This window comes from Otolemur garnettii, unplaced genomic scaffold (genome assembly GCF_000181295.1).
Source record: "Otolemur garnettii isolate 467f Iridium unplaced genomic scaffold, OtoGar3 scaffold00170, whole genome shotgun sequence".
Lineage (NCBI taxonomy): Eukaryota > Metazoa > Chordata > Mammalia > Primates > Galagidae > Otolemur > Otolemur garnettii.
This window is the reverse complement of record NW_003852565.1, coordinates 424,661-440,994: the sequence shown is the minus strand read 5'-3', so window position 1 is coordinate 440,994 and position 16,334 is coordinate 424,661. Positions and strand designations below refer to the sequence as shown.

The 16,334-nt window shown below is 43.5% G+C and overlaps 1 protein-coding gene across 4 annotated transcripts in view; it reads right to left on the bottom strand.

Moving 5' to 3' along the window:
• The window catches only part of HERC2 (HECT and RLD domain containing E3 ubiquitin protein ligase 2), a 219,568-nt gene that overhangs the window by 134,695 nt on the left and 68,539 nt on the right, over positions 1–16,334 (bottom strand). For all 4 annotated transcript variants that reach the window (XR_002775822.1, XM_012811618.2, XM_023519299.1 and 1 more), the window contains exons 14-20: positions 15,593–15,786; positions 11,684–11,884; positions 9,577–9,805; positions 9,357–9,481; positions 8,194–8,372; positions 3,020–3,204; positions 1,309–1,464 (exon numbers count right to left, since the gene is read on the bottom strand). Coding sequence is in view for 3 of the 4 variants with exons in the window: in XM_012811618.2 (XP_012667072.1) it covers positions 1,309–1,464; positions 3,020–3,204; positions 8,194–8,372; positions 9,357–9,481; positions 9,577–9,805; positions 11,684–11,884; positions 15,593–15,786 (1,269 nt within the window). In the remaining variant the exon portion in view is untranslated. The remainder of the gene's footprint in view (positions 1–1,308; positions 1,465–3,019; positions 3,205–8,193; positions 8,373–9,356; positions 9,482–9,576; positions 9,806–11,683; positions 11,885–15,592; positions 15,787–16,334) is intronic.

The window sequence follows — 16,334 nt, the reverse complement described above, 5'->3', positions numbered from 1 at the left end:
TAATTCTGAAAGAAACAGGGATAGCTGTCTAACACAAATCTTTGGAGCTATAAAAATATTTTTCACAAAACACTATTTCAAACACAGAACTATGAACTTTTATTCAGAAAACTAAATTTTTTCTGGCTCAGCACCCATAGCTCAGTGAATAGGACACCAGCCACATACACCGAGGCTGGCAGGTTCAAGCCCAGCCCGGGCCGATAACTGCAACCAAAAAGCAGCCATGCGTTGTGGTGAGTAAGCACCTATAGTCCCAGATACAGGAAAGAGAATCACTTAAGCCTAAGAGTTTGAGGTGGCTGCGAGCTGTGACACCACAGCACTCTACCAAGGGCAACATAGTGAGACAGACACTATTTTAAAAAAAAAAAGAAAAAGAAAAAGAAAACTCAATTTTTTGTTTGTTTTATTTTGTTTTTGAGACAGAGTCTCACTCTGTTGCCCTCTGTAGAGTGCCATAACATCACAGCTCACAGCAACCTCAAACTCTCAGGCTTAAGTGATTCTCTTGCCTCAGCCTCCTGAGTGTCTGGAACTACAGGTGCCTGCCACAACACCTGGCTATTTTGTTGTTGTTGTTGTTGCAGTTGTCACTGTTGTTTTAGCAGGCCTGGGCCAGGTTCGAACCCCCCAGCCTCGGTGTATGTGGCTGACGCACTACCCACTGAACTACAGGCGCTGCCAACTAAATGTTTATTGTCATGTTTACTATCAGAAAGAAGCACTCAAAAATAATACTCTAACATCAAAAACTATTTTTTTTAAGGCACAGTCTCATTTTGTTGCCCTGACAAGAATGATGTGGCATTGCCCTAGCTCACAGGTACCTCATACTCCTGGGGGCTCAAGCCATCTTTTTGCTTCAGCCTCCCAGGTAGCTGGGAATAGAGATCAGACTGCTCTCAAGGGATCCACCCAGTTCAGCCTCCCAGAATGTTAGGATTAACATGTGAGCCACAGGGCCTAGCCTAAGGAAATTAAGTTTAAAAAGTATTAGGTTAACAGTGAAATTTATTAAGGTCCCAAAGGGGGCAACTAATTTTTATGTCATCAAAATAAAATTATTGAAGCATTAATAAAATATATATAAATCTAAATCACCAATTATATTTACAGTGGTATGAGTTCCACAACTGGTAACATACAGAATCGCCAGTAACTAACAAAACCAAAAGAAAAACAGCAAGATGACTAGAAAATTTATAGAGTAAATGCAGGCAGATTTATTGGAAAAGGATACATTTCAGCTTTCATCAATCTCCCCAAATAAACGTTAAGTCCACAGGCAATAACTAAGAAAGATACCAGTGAAGTCCCCTTCCACAATGCAGGCCACCTCTGCAAAGTGCCGCCAGCTGGTGGAAGCAACGCTGGCTGCCACAGGCAGGATGTCCCCGATGTGTGTGCACAGAAGAGCCGTGTACTTTTTCAGCAAGGAGCCCACACCCATTAGCTCCGGGCCTTGAAGAAAGATTGTAGAAAATTTCATTTTTACTATTATAAATTTATTCCGTGAGGCGCTCCACTCCTCCCTTTCCCTCCCTCTACACATCCTCCACCTGGAATAATTTTCTACTAAATCTTAGGACACGGCTCTTCGTATATCATGTAACTTGAAAAATAGTGAATCTGAATATATCATATTTTATAACCTGAACCACATATCCAAGTACCTAGAAATTCTGGATGTATAAATTCAAAAGTCCTAATTTACAGGGTTTTTTTTTTTTTTAGGAGACAGGGTCTTGCCATGTTGCCCAGAATGGACTCAAACTCCTAGACTCAAGCAATCCTCCTACCTGCTGAGTAGCTGGGACTACAGGCATGCACTACCATACCTGGCTCTAAATTTTTACTACTTTACGTATAGTATACAAATATTTGTTTTCTTGAAGTTTATAGATTATTCCCAATAAATAAAGCTAAATATTTTTTCAGTCTCAAAAAATCTGATTTTTCTGCCTATATGGCTCTTAATAGTTTTTCAGTCCTTGTGACTTTATGTCTTCAAGACAATCACCCCTTTCAGACTATAAACTCATCTGTTTAAACCTAAAGTTTCCATCAACAATGGTGTAATTCTTTTTAGGAGGTAATTGAGTTACTTTAAAAAAATACGAGCTATAAAAATATTAACAAAAATAGGCTTGGCGCTTGTAGTTCAGTGAGCTGGCAGGTTCGAGCCCGGCCTGGGCCTATCAAACAACAATGACAACTCCAACAAAAAAATAGCAGGGCATTGTGGGTGGGACAGCGATAGTCCCAGCTACCTGGGAGGCTGAGGCAAGAGAACCACTTAGGCCCAAGAGTTTGAGGTTGTTGTGAGCTGTGACGTCATATCACTCTACTCAGGCGACACAGTGAGACTCTGTCTCAAAAAAAAAAATTTTTTTTTTTTTTTTTTTTTAACAAAAGCAGTGGGCCTTCCCATGCTTGGCAGAGAAAGCTCCTTGGTGGAGAGGCAGCCTCTGCCTTGGGTGCTGGGAGGGGGCACCACTCCCTATCTGGTGCGTGCACAGCCTGAGCACTTACACTCTGCCCTAGCTCTACACCTCATCACCCTCTCAATTCTGCAGGTAAGAAGTCTCTGGCCCCAGGAGACTTGGTCCAATGTCTAAGAGCTATTAAGTAGACCTGTAGCTGAAACCCCATCTTCCCTCCCCTACACCCAGCTGGTCCCCAGTGTGCCATGTGAACAGCCTGTCACTGCTTGGTCCCTATATCAGTGTCCAACACTCCATCACTAACACATGCAGCAGATGTGACAGACCCTCTGTGAGACTCTACCCAACACACAGGATGCCATTTCTAATGGCTTAACAAGTTAAATGTTAAGACAACAAAATTAACAATATTGATGAGTATAATAAAGAAATATTTAACCAAAATGAAGCCCCCAATGCACTGCATTTAATAGTCTAAGAACCACATACATCTTGGCACACAGAATCGACACATCAAAAAGCTTAAATTGAAGAGTCCTAAATACCTAGAAAACACATTTTAAGAAACTTACTAGAGATATCTGAAGTCTGACCAATACTTTCTCCTGGATAGAGCTTACTGATCAGCAAACGCTGAAAACGTAGTAGCAAATCCAGTGAAGCAGATCTTTCACGGCTGTGTTGCTCAAAGTCCAGACATGATGAGATCCGGCGGGCAACATCTTTCAGTCTGGCTACAGTCTGAGAAGCAATGTTTCTATGGAGGAAAAGGAGGATTGAAAAATTAAACAAGTTATTTCTATGAAAAGAAGAGGCAAGGGTAAATGCTAACATAAAGGAGCATCCCAGGTCTGCATGGGGTGGCTGCCATTGGCTTCATCCTCCAACCTGGGTCAGGCGTGTCTGCAATAAACAGGAACTGCACAGTGACAGGAAGTGTCCTGTGCTATAATGTGCTCCCAGAGCACTGTGCAAAGGGGCGCAACAGGAGAGAGGATCCTGTTTAGGAAAGAAATACTTCTGTACAAACCTCTAGAAGGAAAGACAATTACATCATTATCTTCTGTCCAAAGCTGCACTTCAAATACAAACATGATGCTATTCTTAAAGACAAGACTTTCCAGGCTCCTGCACCTGCCCTTCAAGTCTACCTTGAGCACCTACTCCAGGGCAGAGCTGGGTTGGACGATGTAGGGGTGCCCAGGCGGAGGGATATGGGAAGGAAGACCCGAGTAGGCACCAACACCCCAGAACACAGCAGCAAAGGGGCGCAGGATTCAACTCCAATGGCAACGTAATGTGAGCAAGGAGCCAGGAGCAGGTGCAATCAGAAGAGGGAATGTTCCCGTTCCTGGAGCAGGAGATAAAGACAAGGAACAGGGAGGAGCAGGGTGCCTCCATCCCCAGAACCTGGGACGAGATTACAAAAGGAAAATGACGACTTGTCTACGTTAAGGAAGGAACATCTTCTGTCAGTGTGAAAGCATGTAAGAGGGGTGAGGGCACACCTGATAAAACCCGGTCACACGGGTGAACCAGGCCTGGTCATGGGTACTGAGGATACAGAGGAGGGACTATGTGACTGGAAGTAGGAAACCGGCAGAAGAAAAAAGCTGAAGCAGGACCCGATTCCAGATCCTTCCCACCAGGAGTGTGAGTGGCTGGCCTGGCACCTGGGGAATCTCTGCACACCAAGGACAAAGGCATGCTTTTCACTCTACTTCTTTGATTCATAACGTGATAGTAGGTTTGCTGAGAGCTGTCAATTTGGCCAACCCCTATGACTCACACCAGGAAACTACCAGCAGTATGACCAAGGTCAGAAGGAGACAGAGGAACCAGTAGTTGGGAGTTCCACAGCAACTCAACTTGTACCCACAGGTTTGCTAAGAAAGAAGCATACCTGACCTGAGCCTAGCCCCACAGCACAAGTCATGCACTGGACTCTCCACTGCTCGCCACCTCACCTTTCAGCTTCACTACCCAACATCCTAACCTGGTAACATCGTAACACAGGAACAGGTCTAGAGTCTGGCATTTGTGCTACTGAATGGGCAAAAGTCAATAATATAATAAAAAATGTTAACTTATTTCCTTTAATTTAGAGCCATAATTAAAATGCATAATTTTGAAGGGTTTATTACTTACAGAAACTACATAGGTCTTTCTTTTCAAATATAAATAATATTCTGTGGCTCCTTGCCAAAATAAGACTAAAAAGTTCCTAATCTATTTCATAGCTTATTTTTGGAAAGCAGTAATTTATTCAACCAAGGTTTTCCAAGGAAAGAAAGGCATGAGATGTCTCCAAAATCTCTTACATCCTTATACTAATTTTCAACAATTCCATCAGCCAAGTCAACACACGAAGTATCCTTCAATTACCAACACTTAAGGTAAGAAAATAATGACTATCTGTGCAAAGACGAATACATTATCTATGCTTATGAAATGGAATAGATGAAATTATGGATTACAAGTGTGCTGTTAGTGAAAAGGCTATGCAATTTTCTTTTTCTATTTTCCAAAATTTTTGTGAGGTAATATTTATTTTTATGCCTAAGTTTTCATTTTGTATTTTTTTAATAGGTTCATGTTTAATATGAATCTGCAGTGGAACCTACGTGCCACACAGGACTGCATGTGCCATGGTCGCCAAGAAGCCACACTCGGTGCAGATGAAGACACAGCAGACAGCACTGTCCCACACAGACAGGGCTGCAGTGGAGCAGCGGCACAATTTAAAACTTTCTATTCATGACATTAATAAAAAATACATAATGTTAATTACAATGTACTACATTTATCGCAATACATTAAAAGTATTTCCATTCCAACATGAAACCAACAGAAGAATTATTGAGACTTTCTATACTGGAGTTTCACTCCGAGTCTTCAAAAGCCAGTATGTACCTTACACATGCAGTACATTTCAATTCATATAGTTAAACTGCATTGAAAACTTAAATTCACAAAATGTGCAGTTGAAAGAGTAGACTAATATGGTCAAGTTATTTCAAACATACTTTAAAGTTCTCTAATAACTGAATGCAGTTTTTAATTTTCATTTTAATTGATAAAAATTAAATGGATGAAATATTCAGCATCTTGACTACAGTGGACACATTTAAAGTGCTACACAGCCAACTGCGGGTGTACAGCGGGCGGGGGTCAGGGCAGGCCAACACAGCTGCAAGTAAAACAGAGCTGGTCTTGCTGTGCCACGGGAACAGCCTGAACAACAGGGGACCAGGAAAAGAGGCCTCCCCTCCTGAGAACAAATGATCCCTGATGGAAACTCAGCACTCGCCCTCTGCTAGGGACACTGACACCAGGACACAGCCTCCCCAGTGAAGGAAAGTGCACTCAACACCTAGAAAAGCACTTCTAGAAAACATTCACTTCAAAACTTTTACACAGAACTCTACATTTTAATTACAAAGCACTTAACATCCATGTTGTCATGTGATCCTTAATTAACTCCATGAAAGGGAACATAAATCTTATTCTTACTCCCATAATCAATGTGCTGAGTGTTGATCCTTAATCAGCTCCATGAAAGTGAACCTCTCATTCTCATACCCATAATCACTGTGCTGGGTGGAGGTTCACCTGCCAAGTTTATTCTCGGAATCACAACTGAAATTTTCTAAACTGACTACCAATTTCTTTCCACTATCACTGACTAAACTAGTCCAATTCTCCTTACTTCCATCTATTAAACATCAGAGTGTGTGAAATATCCATGAAGGTAAACAATCATGAGATATGAAAAACAAAATTCAGAGAAAAGTTTTTCAAAATAAAGTTTACTAAACTCTATGACAGGAACTAGCTCTAAAACATCCGGTTTCGGCTCGGCGCCTGTGGCTCAACCGGCTAGGGCGCCAGCCACGTACACCTGAGGTGGCGGGTTCGAATCCCCAGCCCGGACCCGCCAAACAACAATGACGGCTGCAACCAAAAAAATGGCCGGGCGTTGTGGCGGGCGCCTGTGGTCCCAGCTACTTGGGAGGCGGAGGCAGGAGACTCGCTTGAGCCCAGGAGTTGGAGGTTGCTGTGAGCGCGATGCCATGGCACTCTACCCAGGGGGATAGCTTGAGGCTCTGTCTCAAAAAAAAAAAAAAAAAAAAAAAACATCCGGTTTCAAACTTTCACCACATACCCACTTAATTCAGGTTTCCCTAGCAGCACAGAGCAGGCCTGCTGGTGTCTCCCACCACACAGCTGAGCACTGCAACCCTGCCCAGGGCCTCTGCTCTCTGCCTGGCAGCTGAGGCAGTCATTAGAGAAAACAGTATGTGTAGAAACTAAACACACCAAGGAGTCTAAGCTTACAGAAAGCAGGTTTTTTAACTATAGGTGCAATTGTTTTTTATTTCTAACAACTCCCCTACACAAATAGATCCCTTGCAATGTATTTTTTCAGCTCATTTTTTGAATGAGCTGCTCTAACAGTGTTCCTGGCCTTGGCCAAGGTCAGCCTCTGATTTATTCTTACCTCCTTCTGATCTGGCCTTCCCAAATAACACTTACTATTCTTTCATTTACTTTATACTTCTTTTTTTTTGAGACAGAGCAGAGTCTCAAGCTGTCACCTTGGGTGGAGTGCCCTGGCGTCATAGCTCACAGCAGCCTCTAACTCTCGGGCTCAGGAGATCCTCTTGCCTTAGTTCTTCTATTTTTAGTAGAGATGCGGTCTCGCTCTTACTCAACCTGATCTCAAACTCATGAGCTCAAGTAATCCACCTGCCTCAGCCTCCCAGAGTGCTGGGATTATAGGCATGAGCCAGTGCCCAGCTACGTTTACTTTAGTTTTTAAATTAAAAATAATATATGTATGGCTTGGCACCCATAGCACAGTAGTTACGCACTAGCCACATACACCAAGGCTGGTAGGTATGAACCCAGCCCCGGCCAGCTAAGCAACAATGACACGTACAACAGAAAAACAGCCAGGCATTGTGGTAGGTGCCTGTAGTCCTAGCTACTTGGGAGGCTGGGGCAAGAGAATCGCTTAAGCCCAAGAGTTTGAGATTGCTGCAAGCTGTGACACCACGTCACTCTACCGGGGGCAATATAATGAGACTCTGTCTCAAAAAATATATATAAAATACATATATATAAATTTATAACATATAGAATGAGGCCATGATATAGCCGCTATAAAAAAAAAAACCTACAGCAATGATTTCTATTTGCATCTACCTGCTTATTAATGAGAAATCTTCTTAAATGTTCATTGCACACTTCAATTCTTCACTTTCTTTTCCATGAAAATCTTTAAAATCTCAAATACTTAACCTCTCCACTAACCTATATTTTTAACTCTGCTCTTTACCTAAAGCCGTTCCTAGATCATTCTCAGAATATTTATTCAGTATTCTTGCTAGATATCACTATCTTAATATGAAAATAAACAACTGTCCCTTAAAATTGGACACCATTGGCTTGGCGCCTGTGGCTCAAGCGGCTAAGGTGCCAGCCACATACGGTGGGTTCAAATCCAGCCCAGGCCCGCCAAACAACAATGACGGCTGCAACCAAAAAAAAAAAAAAATAGCTAGGTGTTGTGGCAGGTGCCTGTGGTCCCAGCTACTTGGGAGGCAGAGGCAGGAGAATCACTTGAGCCCAGGAGTTGGAAGTTGCTATGAGCTGTGATGCCACAGCACTCTACCCAGGGTGACAGCTTGAGGTTCTGTCTCAAAAAAAAAACAAAAAACTGGACACCATTAATCCTACTTACCTAAGAAGCTGCTGTATGAGCTGAACCAAAGGCAAACACTGTTTGCCTGAAGACTCATAGATCCCAGTGTTAATAAGGTCTTTATCCAATGGAGTCCTGCTTCTATGAAATGTTGAGGCATTGGCTTCTTGTTCATCAATTTCTTTTTCCTTCTGTGCTTCTTTTTTGGCTTCAATATCCTATAATTCATAAAATAGGAACTGGTTCCCAGAGAGCTCATCAGCAAGTGTAAAGCCTTGCTGGGCCCAGGCCCTGACCCCACTGCCCAGCTGGCCCAGCCTCATGTGCTAACCATACACTGGCCTGTCAACAATGGTTCCCACCCCCCCACCAGAAACCCACTGCTCAGGTGCTTGGTTTCTAAGCAGACTATTCTTCCTTTGAATCCAGTGTCCAGTCTCCTCTGTGAAGTCCCTAAAATCTTTACCCCTGCTACTGGCTCTAACAAACACCCAATGTGATGTGCCCCATGCTCATGGAGTCTATCACTACCACACACGGGTTCAGATGTAAATAGCAAAGCCACTGTGGGAAATTCTATTACAAAATATTTACTCGGGGGAAAATGTTACACTGAAGGACTTGTACATAACACAATCACAGCAGCTCTATGAAGTGAAAACCAAAACAATCAAAACCCTTCCAAAGAAGAAAGGAAAACCAAATACTGCTCTAACCATGCAAGGGATACCTCTGAATAGTATATATGAAGTTGAAATGTATGCAGCATGTGCTGAATCTGAAAGTCATTATGTGAGGCAAAAGAGCAGACACAAATGTCATTCGTGGGTGCAAGCAGGCAAAATTAATCTGATCTGAGGGCAGACCCACCCACTGCAAGGACCAAGTACACTAGGGTCTTTCTGGGTGATGGGACACCGGAAAGAGGATCCATCTATCAAGCTCCCTGACAATGACACTTCCAGCAGAAGCCTGTTAATCATACTTCAATAATACCTCAATGACTTCTTTAGAATTATTAATAGCAGGATGAAAAAGTTTTAACTTAAAAGAAAATACTTAGACATGACTAAAAGCTTTGTGTTTTAGCTTTCCAGTAACTCCAGTCATCTCCTATGTGTGAATGTGGTAGTTTCAATTCCAGCTCACTGGCCCATAGCACCACTATGCAGGCTTGTGTGAGTGAGTTCCTGGAGCCATACCTGGATTTCTGCAGTGATGGCTGCATTTAGGGCCGACTCTAAGCCTCCATCAGCCATCAAGCTGCCCACCAGAAGATCAATCATGAATCGACGACCTGGACTTACGTTCACCTCATTGCCTGAAACTGGAAAAGGAAAAATGTTGTTGCTACTGTGAGTGAAGTGCCATACCCTCCGGGAGCCCCGCCCATGCCCACTCCTGTGCCCTGATCAAGCCCACCTGCGCAGGGCAACAGAGCAGAGAGTGCCCGGGCCCTCTCCTCAGCTGTGGGCAGCAGCACAGACCAGCCGCTCTGCAGCACGGCCTGGGCAGCCGATTGCACGGTGCTCAGCACACCCGCGCTGCTGGCCAGGGTCACCACAGTCTGCTTCAGGCTATTCAGGAGGACGCTGCCCAGACCTAAACCAAGGAATTCTGGGTCAACCTGGTGACTAATGGCAGCATGCAACTGAAAGGAGAAAAACAGTTTTCACTCAGAACCTCTGAAACAGAATGAGCGTCAACAGCTTATCAAAGACTGAATGAAACTCAACTGGAATATTAAATAATTTCTCAGTACATATTATTTTTGTAAGTTGTACTAAAAAAGAATCTTACCCACACTTGCCAAAATCCATTATAATGTACTTTATAAGAAAGGGGAATTTTTTTTAACCCAACTATGAATACAATCATAGAGAAGCTCAAGACAACCTAGAGGGCCAAAGGACACAGACGTAGCACCTTATCCCACCCCACACTCTGCACCAGACAGACAAACATGGATATGATAAACCAGGAATACTGTGAAAGATTAGACAGCTAAGCTGAGAATATAGAAGACACTTCCTCAAAGGCAGTTGCAGAACCCACATATGTTAGGGGCTAAGCCCTTCCTAGACCTCCCCTCCCAGAACAAAAGGCCCACCTGGCCCCATGCCAAGGCTTCCCCCGGAAAGACCCTAGCCTGCCAAAGCCTTCCAGCAACCTGTGGAATCTTCCTCCCCCTACGCCCAGGATAAAAACAAGCTCCCAACTATCCCCATTACAGCTGCCATCTTTGCCCAGGTGGGTCTCTGTCTCCCTTCATTAACCTTGGCCTGAACCTCTCCTCATCTCTGTACAGCACCAAACCCCCTTCAACATGGACACACACAATAGCAGGCAAGCAGTTCTGGGCGATGACAGCTGGGCCGAGACCACAGGGGAACACTGCAGCCCCCACACTGCCTGCAACCCACTGAACCCAACCTTCCTGCAGAAGGCTGGGAGCCACTCAGGACCACTGCCCGCCAGCCAGCCCCAGCCAGAAGGCACACACTGCCCAGCCTGCCCTGTGAGAGGTGAAGTCAAACAGACACCACTCATCTAGTATGGATGTCATGCGTCATGAAATGAACACCAACTCAGCCAGAACCTGTGAAACCCACAGAACTCCAAGAGTGGATACAAAACTGTGCTCTGGGGATACCTCAAAAGACTACGACATACAGGAGGTCAATCCTCCCAGCACTGACCAGAACAGCAACATCACCACAAACCATGCTGAGCAACGAACAGCTGGGGCACATCCCTAGAAAGGACATGATGCCATAGGTGTCATTAACGAATGAGCTGCCCTAGAAGACTCTGGAGGAGGCCACCTGCTCCAGACCTCGAGTCGATTCTGTGCTCTGTAGAAGCCAAGGCCAAAATGGGGGCGGGGGGGGGGGGGATGAAAGGGGATGTCTTGGGTTACACAGAAATCATTGTGTAGTAAAAGGGAAAATTTATTAATGCTTTGTCCAGAAAAACTATGGTTCTGTCGTAAGTTTATAGAATTTTATTACAAAGAAAGATATAATGACCAAAGATTGCAGTTATTGTTTTAACAGGGACGGGGGGGAGGAAGATTTCTGGAGCCAGAGGAAGGGAAGGTACTGCTGGGGGCACAGTCTCCCTAAGCAGGGTTTCACAGTCCAGAGGAGACTGGCCAGTGCTGTCAGCTGAGCTCTGTCTCTCTCTCGGTCACCAGCTCTTCACCCAGTCACTTCTCCATACACAACAACAGTAAACCCAAGACAGCCTGCGCCATGAATGCCAACAGGCAGATGACAGCAGAAATAACATAGTCCACACTCTCTCACTTGCATGCAGACACTGACTTCTAGGATAAACAAAATAACCACACCAAGTTTTTTGAGCCTCATACATATGACTTCATCATAATCTTCCCTTAAAATATTTTAGGTTTTCATTAACAATTCACCAAACAGGCTAAAACCCATACCCTTCCTTACATATAAACCTTCTTAAAAATCCCTGAGACACTTATGAAAGGAGCAGGAGGAAGGGAAACCAACACCACCTGAAGACGCAGGAGATTCAGCGTGGCCACGGCCACACATTCCTTCTCCTGGGGTGGGGGCCAGTCAGCGGTGCCGTCCATCCCCTCGCTCACTTGCCGCAGCAGGAGGTCCAGCTGTTCAAAAGTCATTGAGCAGACGTCCACCACAAAGGGGACACGGAGGCCGATGGACCACTCAGAACAAGATGACCAAGCAAAGCTCTGTGAAGGAAACAGAAGAACCTAAAATGATTCTCCAAATTCATCTGCTGGTCTGTCCCATACGAGAGACTCACCACTGTGTATAATGAAGAGGCCTTAAATCATGACGGACCCTTCCTCAAATAGCCCAAGTGCACATGGACTCCCACGACTGTCTAGCTCACACACATGTATACAATCAGCTTTCAATTTTCTCTCCCATTTCACTAGCCCCATTTCATTTTGCCGTACCTAAGAAGTAAAAGGTCTTAAAAAATCTTTTCACTCTCAAAATCATTAATGCACATTAGTGGACAGCAGTGAGAGTCTCGATCCACTTGAAGTGGTACAGCAGTAACTCTAAGTAGACTGTGGAATACTGGATATATAATACACATGTGAATACTACCCTCCTAATCACAGGACAAATAATCAGCAAGGGTCTAGAAGAACCGACAATGTGATGGATAAACCAGATCTGACATCTATAGAACACTCCCCTCAACAAAAGTAAAATGCATGTGCTTTTTAAGCACACAGAGAATATTTACTAACAGAACACATTCTGAGAGATAAATCCAATCAAATTAAAAGAACTGAAATCATACAGAGTTTATTTCTCCAACCACAAGGGAATTAAAGTAGAAATCAGTAACAAAACAATAATAGAATAGTCTCCAATCACTTCAAAATTAAATAACATACTTAATAATCCATGAGTCAAAGAGCACCCAAGAGAAATCAGAAAATACTGTGAACTGCACAAAAATGAAAATACATCAAAATGCGTAGATGCCTTTTATATTACAAAATAAAAAAATCCTAAAATCAACAATCTAAGCTTCTACCTTAAGAAAATAGAGAAAGAACAAAGCAAACCTATAACAAGCAAAAGGGAAAAATAATAACAGGAGCAGAAATCAATGAAATCTAAAAGAAAAAAAGCATAAAATTAATGGAACTAACAGGTGGCTCAAGACTGATAAACCGGGCAGCGCCTGTGGCTCAAAGGGGTAGGGCGCCAGTCCCATATACCAGAGGTAACAGGTTCAACCCCAGCCCCCGGCCAAAAAAAAAAAAAAAGACTGATAAACCCCCAGTAGAAGTGACAAAGAAAAAACAGAAAAGACACAAATTATCAGTGTCAAGAATGAAAGAAAGGACATCCTACAGACCACACAGACTTCCAAAGGTCAGAAGATACTAAGGACAACTTCACACACGAAACTGGGTCAACTTCAGATGAAATAGAGCAACTTCTGAGTGCCACAAACCACAAAAACCAACCCAAAGAAACAGATAACCAACATAGTTCTATTATCTATAAAGGAAAATTAATTTGTAGTTAATCTTCTAGAAACAAATCCCCAGGCTCAGATCAATTCACAGATAAACATTCAAAGAAGTAACACTAAAAAACAAACAAACAAACAAAAAAAAACAAGAAATAACACTAATTCCACACAATCCCTTCTAGGAAACAAAAGAGGAGGAAGCAACATTTCCTATGAAGCCAGCTTGATCCTGATAGAAAGTCAGGCAAGGAAAGAAAGAAGCAAGGAAAGAAAACCACAAACCAGTATCCCTCATGAGCATCGACGGAGAAATCCTCACCAAGTACTGGCAAATCAAATTCACCAACGTGTAAACAGAAGGACACACCACAGCCAGATGAAGTTTACCTCAGTAATATAAGGCATGGTTCCATGTAAAGATTCAGAATGTGAAGAGACTTAGGAGGAAAACTACATGACACTTCATTTGAGAAGAAAAAGCATTTGACAAACATCAACATCCATTCAAAACCTCTTAAAAAAACTTCCAAAAATTAGGAATTAAAGAAAACTGCCTTAACTTTATGGCATCTACAAAAAATCCTCACAGCCTAACGTCGGTGTGACGGTTGGACGTGGGCGCGGCCCTGTGGGTCCCAACTGCTGCAGCCGCTTGTCAGCTACTCAGTGGACAAATAATCAGCAGGGGTCTAGAAGAACTGGACAATGTGATGGATAAACCAGATCTGACAACTAGGAACACTCCCCCCAACAAAATGAAGATGATTGGCACCCAGAGTCCATGCGCTTTCACTCAGGATGATCTTAGGCCTTGTAAAACACTCAGTAACCATGATGGCCACACAGACACTGAGCATAGACAGCTCAAATCAAGTAGTAACAAGAGTTAGAAACAGAGCAAGATTCACACTGCTCTGAGCCTGACGCAGGAGTGGGCCCTCCCCCTATGGAGTCTCAGACACCAACAGATGCAGACAAGCAGGCCATTTATAGCGGAAATCCTTAGGCCTAGATCTTACTGAAGAATTCTCCTCAACACACAAAGAAGGAAAGAACAGCAAGTCCACAGAGTCTCTCCCAGAAAATAAGAAGAAGGACTGCTTTCTCATTCAGCCTGTGATGGGAGCATCACTCTGACGGTAAAACCAATCAGAGACAACACAAAACAGGAAAACACAGACCAGTGTTCCCGTGAACTGAGAGGTTTCAGTCATCTTAAAGTCATCAGGAAGATATTAACAAGCCAAATGTAGTAATATGTAAGAAGAATAACACACAAGGACCAAGTGGAGTTGATCACAGGAAGGCCAGACGGGTTTGGGCTGTGAATCAGCCATTATCATAGAAAAGCATCTGGCAGTTTTCAACATCCAATTAGGATGAAAAACTACCAGCACAGGGCAGTAGCAGAGGACATTCTTAACTTGATGAAGGGGCTCCACTCGAGCCTGCAGCAGCAGCATGCTTGATGAGGACAGATTGGAAGTCTTCTCCCTGAGATTGGAAACAAGGCAAAGACGCTCATTCTCACTATTCTTATTCAGAGCTGTAATGGAAATTCCAGAAAATGTAATTAGGCAAGAAAAGGAAAGAAAAGGCACACCAGATTAGAAAGGAAGAAATAAAACCGGTTCTGTATATATATGACATGACAGTCTATGGAGAAAATCATGAAGAGCTGACTAAAAATTTCTAGAACTAAACACGGGCCACACACCACAGCCAGTCCTATACGTACCAGCAACGTACAGTTGGAAATTCAGAGACAATACTATCTGTAAGAGCTTCACTAAAAACTTTATGTATAAATCCATCAAAATGTGTAGAACTCCTATGCTAAAAACTGTAAAATGTTGATGCAAACAATCAAAACCTAAGTAAATGGTGGTTTCTTTAGTTTGAGATTGGACAACTCAGTAAAGATACTGATTCTCCTCAATTGAACTGTAGGTTTAACTCAGTCGCAAAGCCTTAGCAGGATATATTTATACAAATAGACTAACTGTAAATTTAATATGGGATGCAAAAGAACTAGAACAGATAAAATGATTTTGAGAAAGAATAAAGTTGGAGCAATCAAAAAAAAAAAAACCTCACAGTAGATGGTGAAGAATGGAATCGTGGCAGGGTGTCCACTCTCACCTGTCGTGTTGAACATCTCATTGGCGGTAGTGACCAGGGCAATAAGGCAAAGAAAAGACATAAAAGGCAGAGATAGGAAAGGAAGAAATAAACGTCCCTATTGTATACACAGTATAACTCTCTATAGGGAAAACACCAAGGAAACCACAAAGAAGCTCACAGAACAAGGGAGTTCAGTATAATTACGGGACATAAGGAAAACACACAAAAATCCATGGTTTTTCTACATACTGAAAACAAACAAGTGGAAACCAATTCTACAGAATACCAATGCATGCTCTATATGCAGCACCTGTGCAGGCCCACAGGCGATTCCCACTATGTGCTTGGTATCCAGTCCTGGCAGTGCAGTGGGTTCCGGCTTGGTCACGCGCAAGGTGTCAAAGTGCTGGCACTGGTCATTGCTCCCCCAACTATGGACCTCGCTGTCCTCGGTCAGAGCCAGGCAGTGGGTGGAGCCCGCAGCCACATCAATCACCTTCTTCCCTACAAGCAAACAGGGTGCAGTTGTAGCTTCAAGACTAAGAATTCTGGGCTCGGCGCCTGTGGCTCAAGTGGCTAAGGTGCCAGCCACATACACCTAAGGTGGCGGGTTTGAATCCCCGGGCCCTGTCAAGCAACAATGATGGCTGCAACCAAAAAATAGCCAGGCGTTGTGGGGGGCACCTGTGGTCCCAGCTACCGGGGAGGCTGAGGCAGGAGACTCACTTGAGCCCAGGAGTTGGAGGTTGCTGTGAGCTGTGATGACACAGCACTCGACCCAGGGGGACAGCTTGAGGCTCTGTCTCAAAAAAAAAAAAAGACTAAGAATTCTGTAGCAAGAAGATATCTATACCTGGCCATTCAAGTCAGAGGCATTTAATATTAACTTCTTGAGAATAATCTGTTTTATTTATATATTTATTTATTTAGAGACTAAGTCTTACTTTGTCACCCTCAGTAGAGTGCCGTAGCGTCACAGCTCACAGCAACCTCAGACTCCTAGGCTTAAACGATTCTCTTGCCTCAGCCTCCCAAATAGCTGGGACTACAGG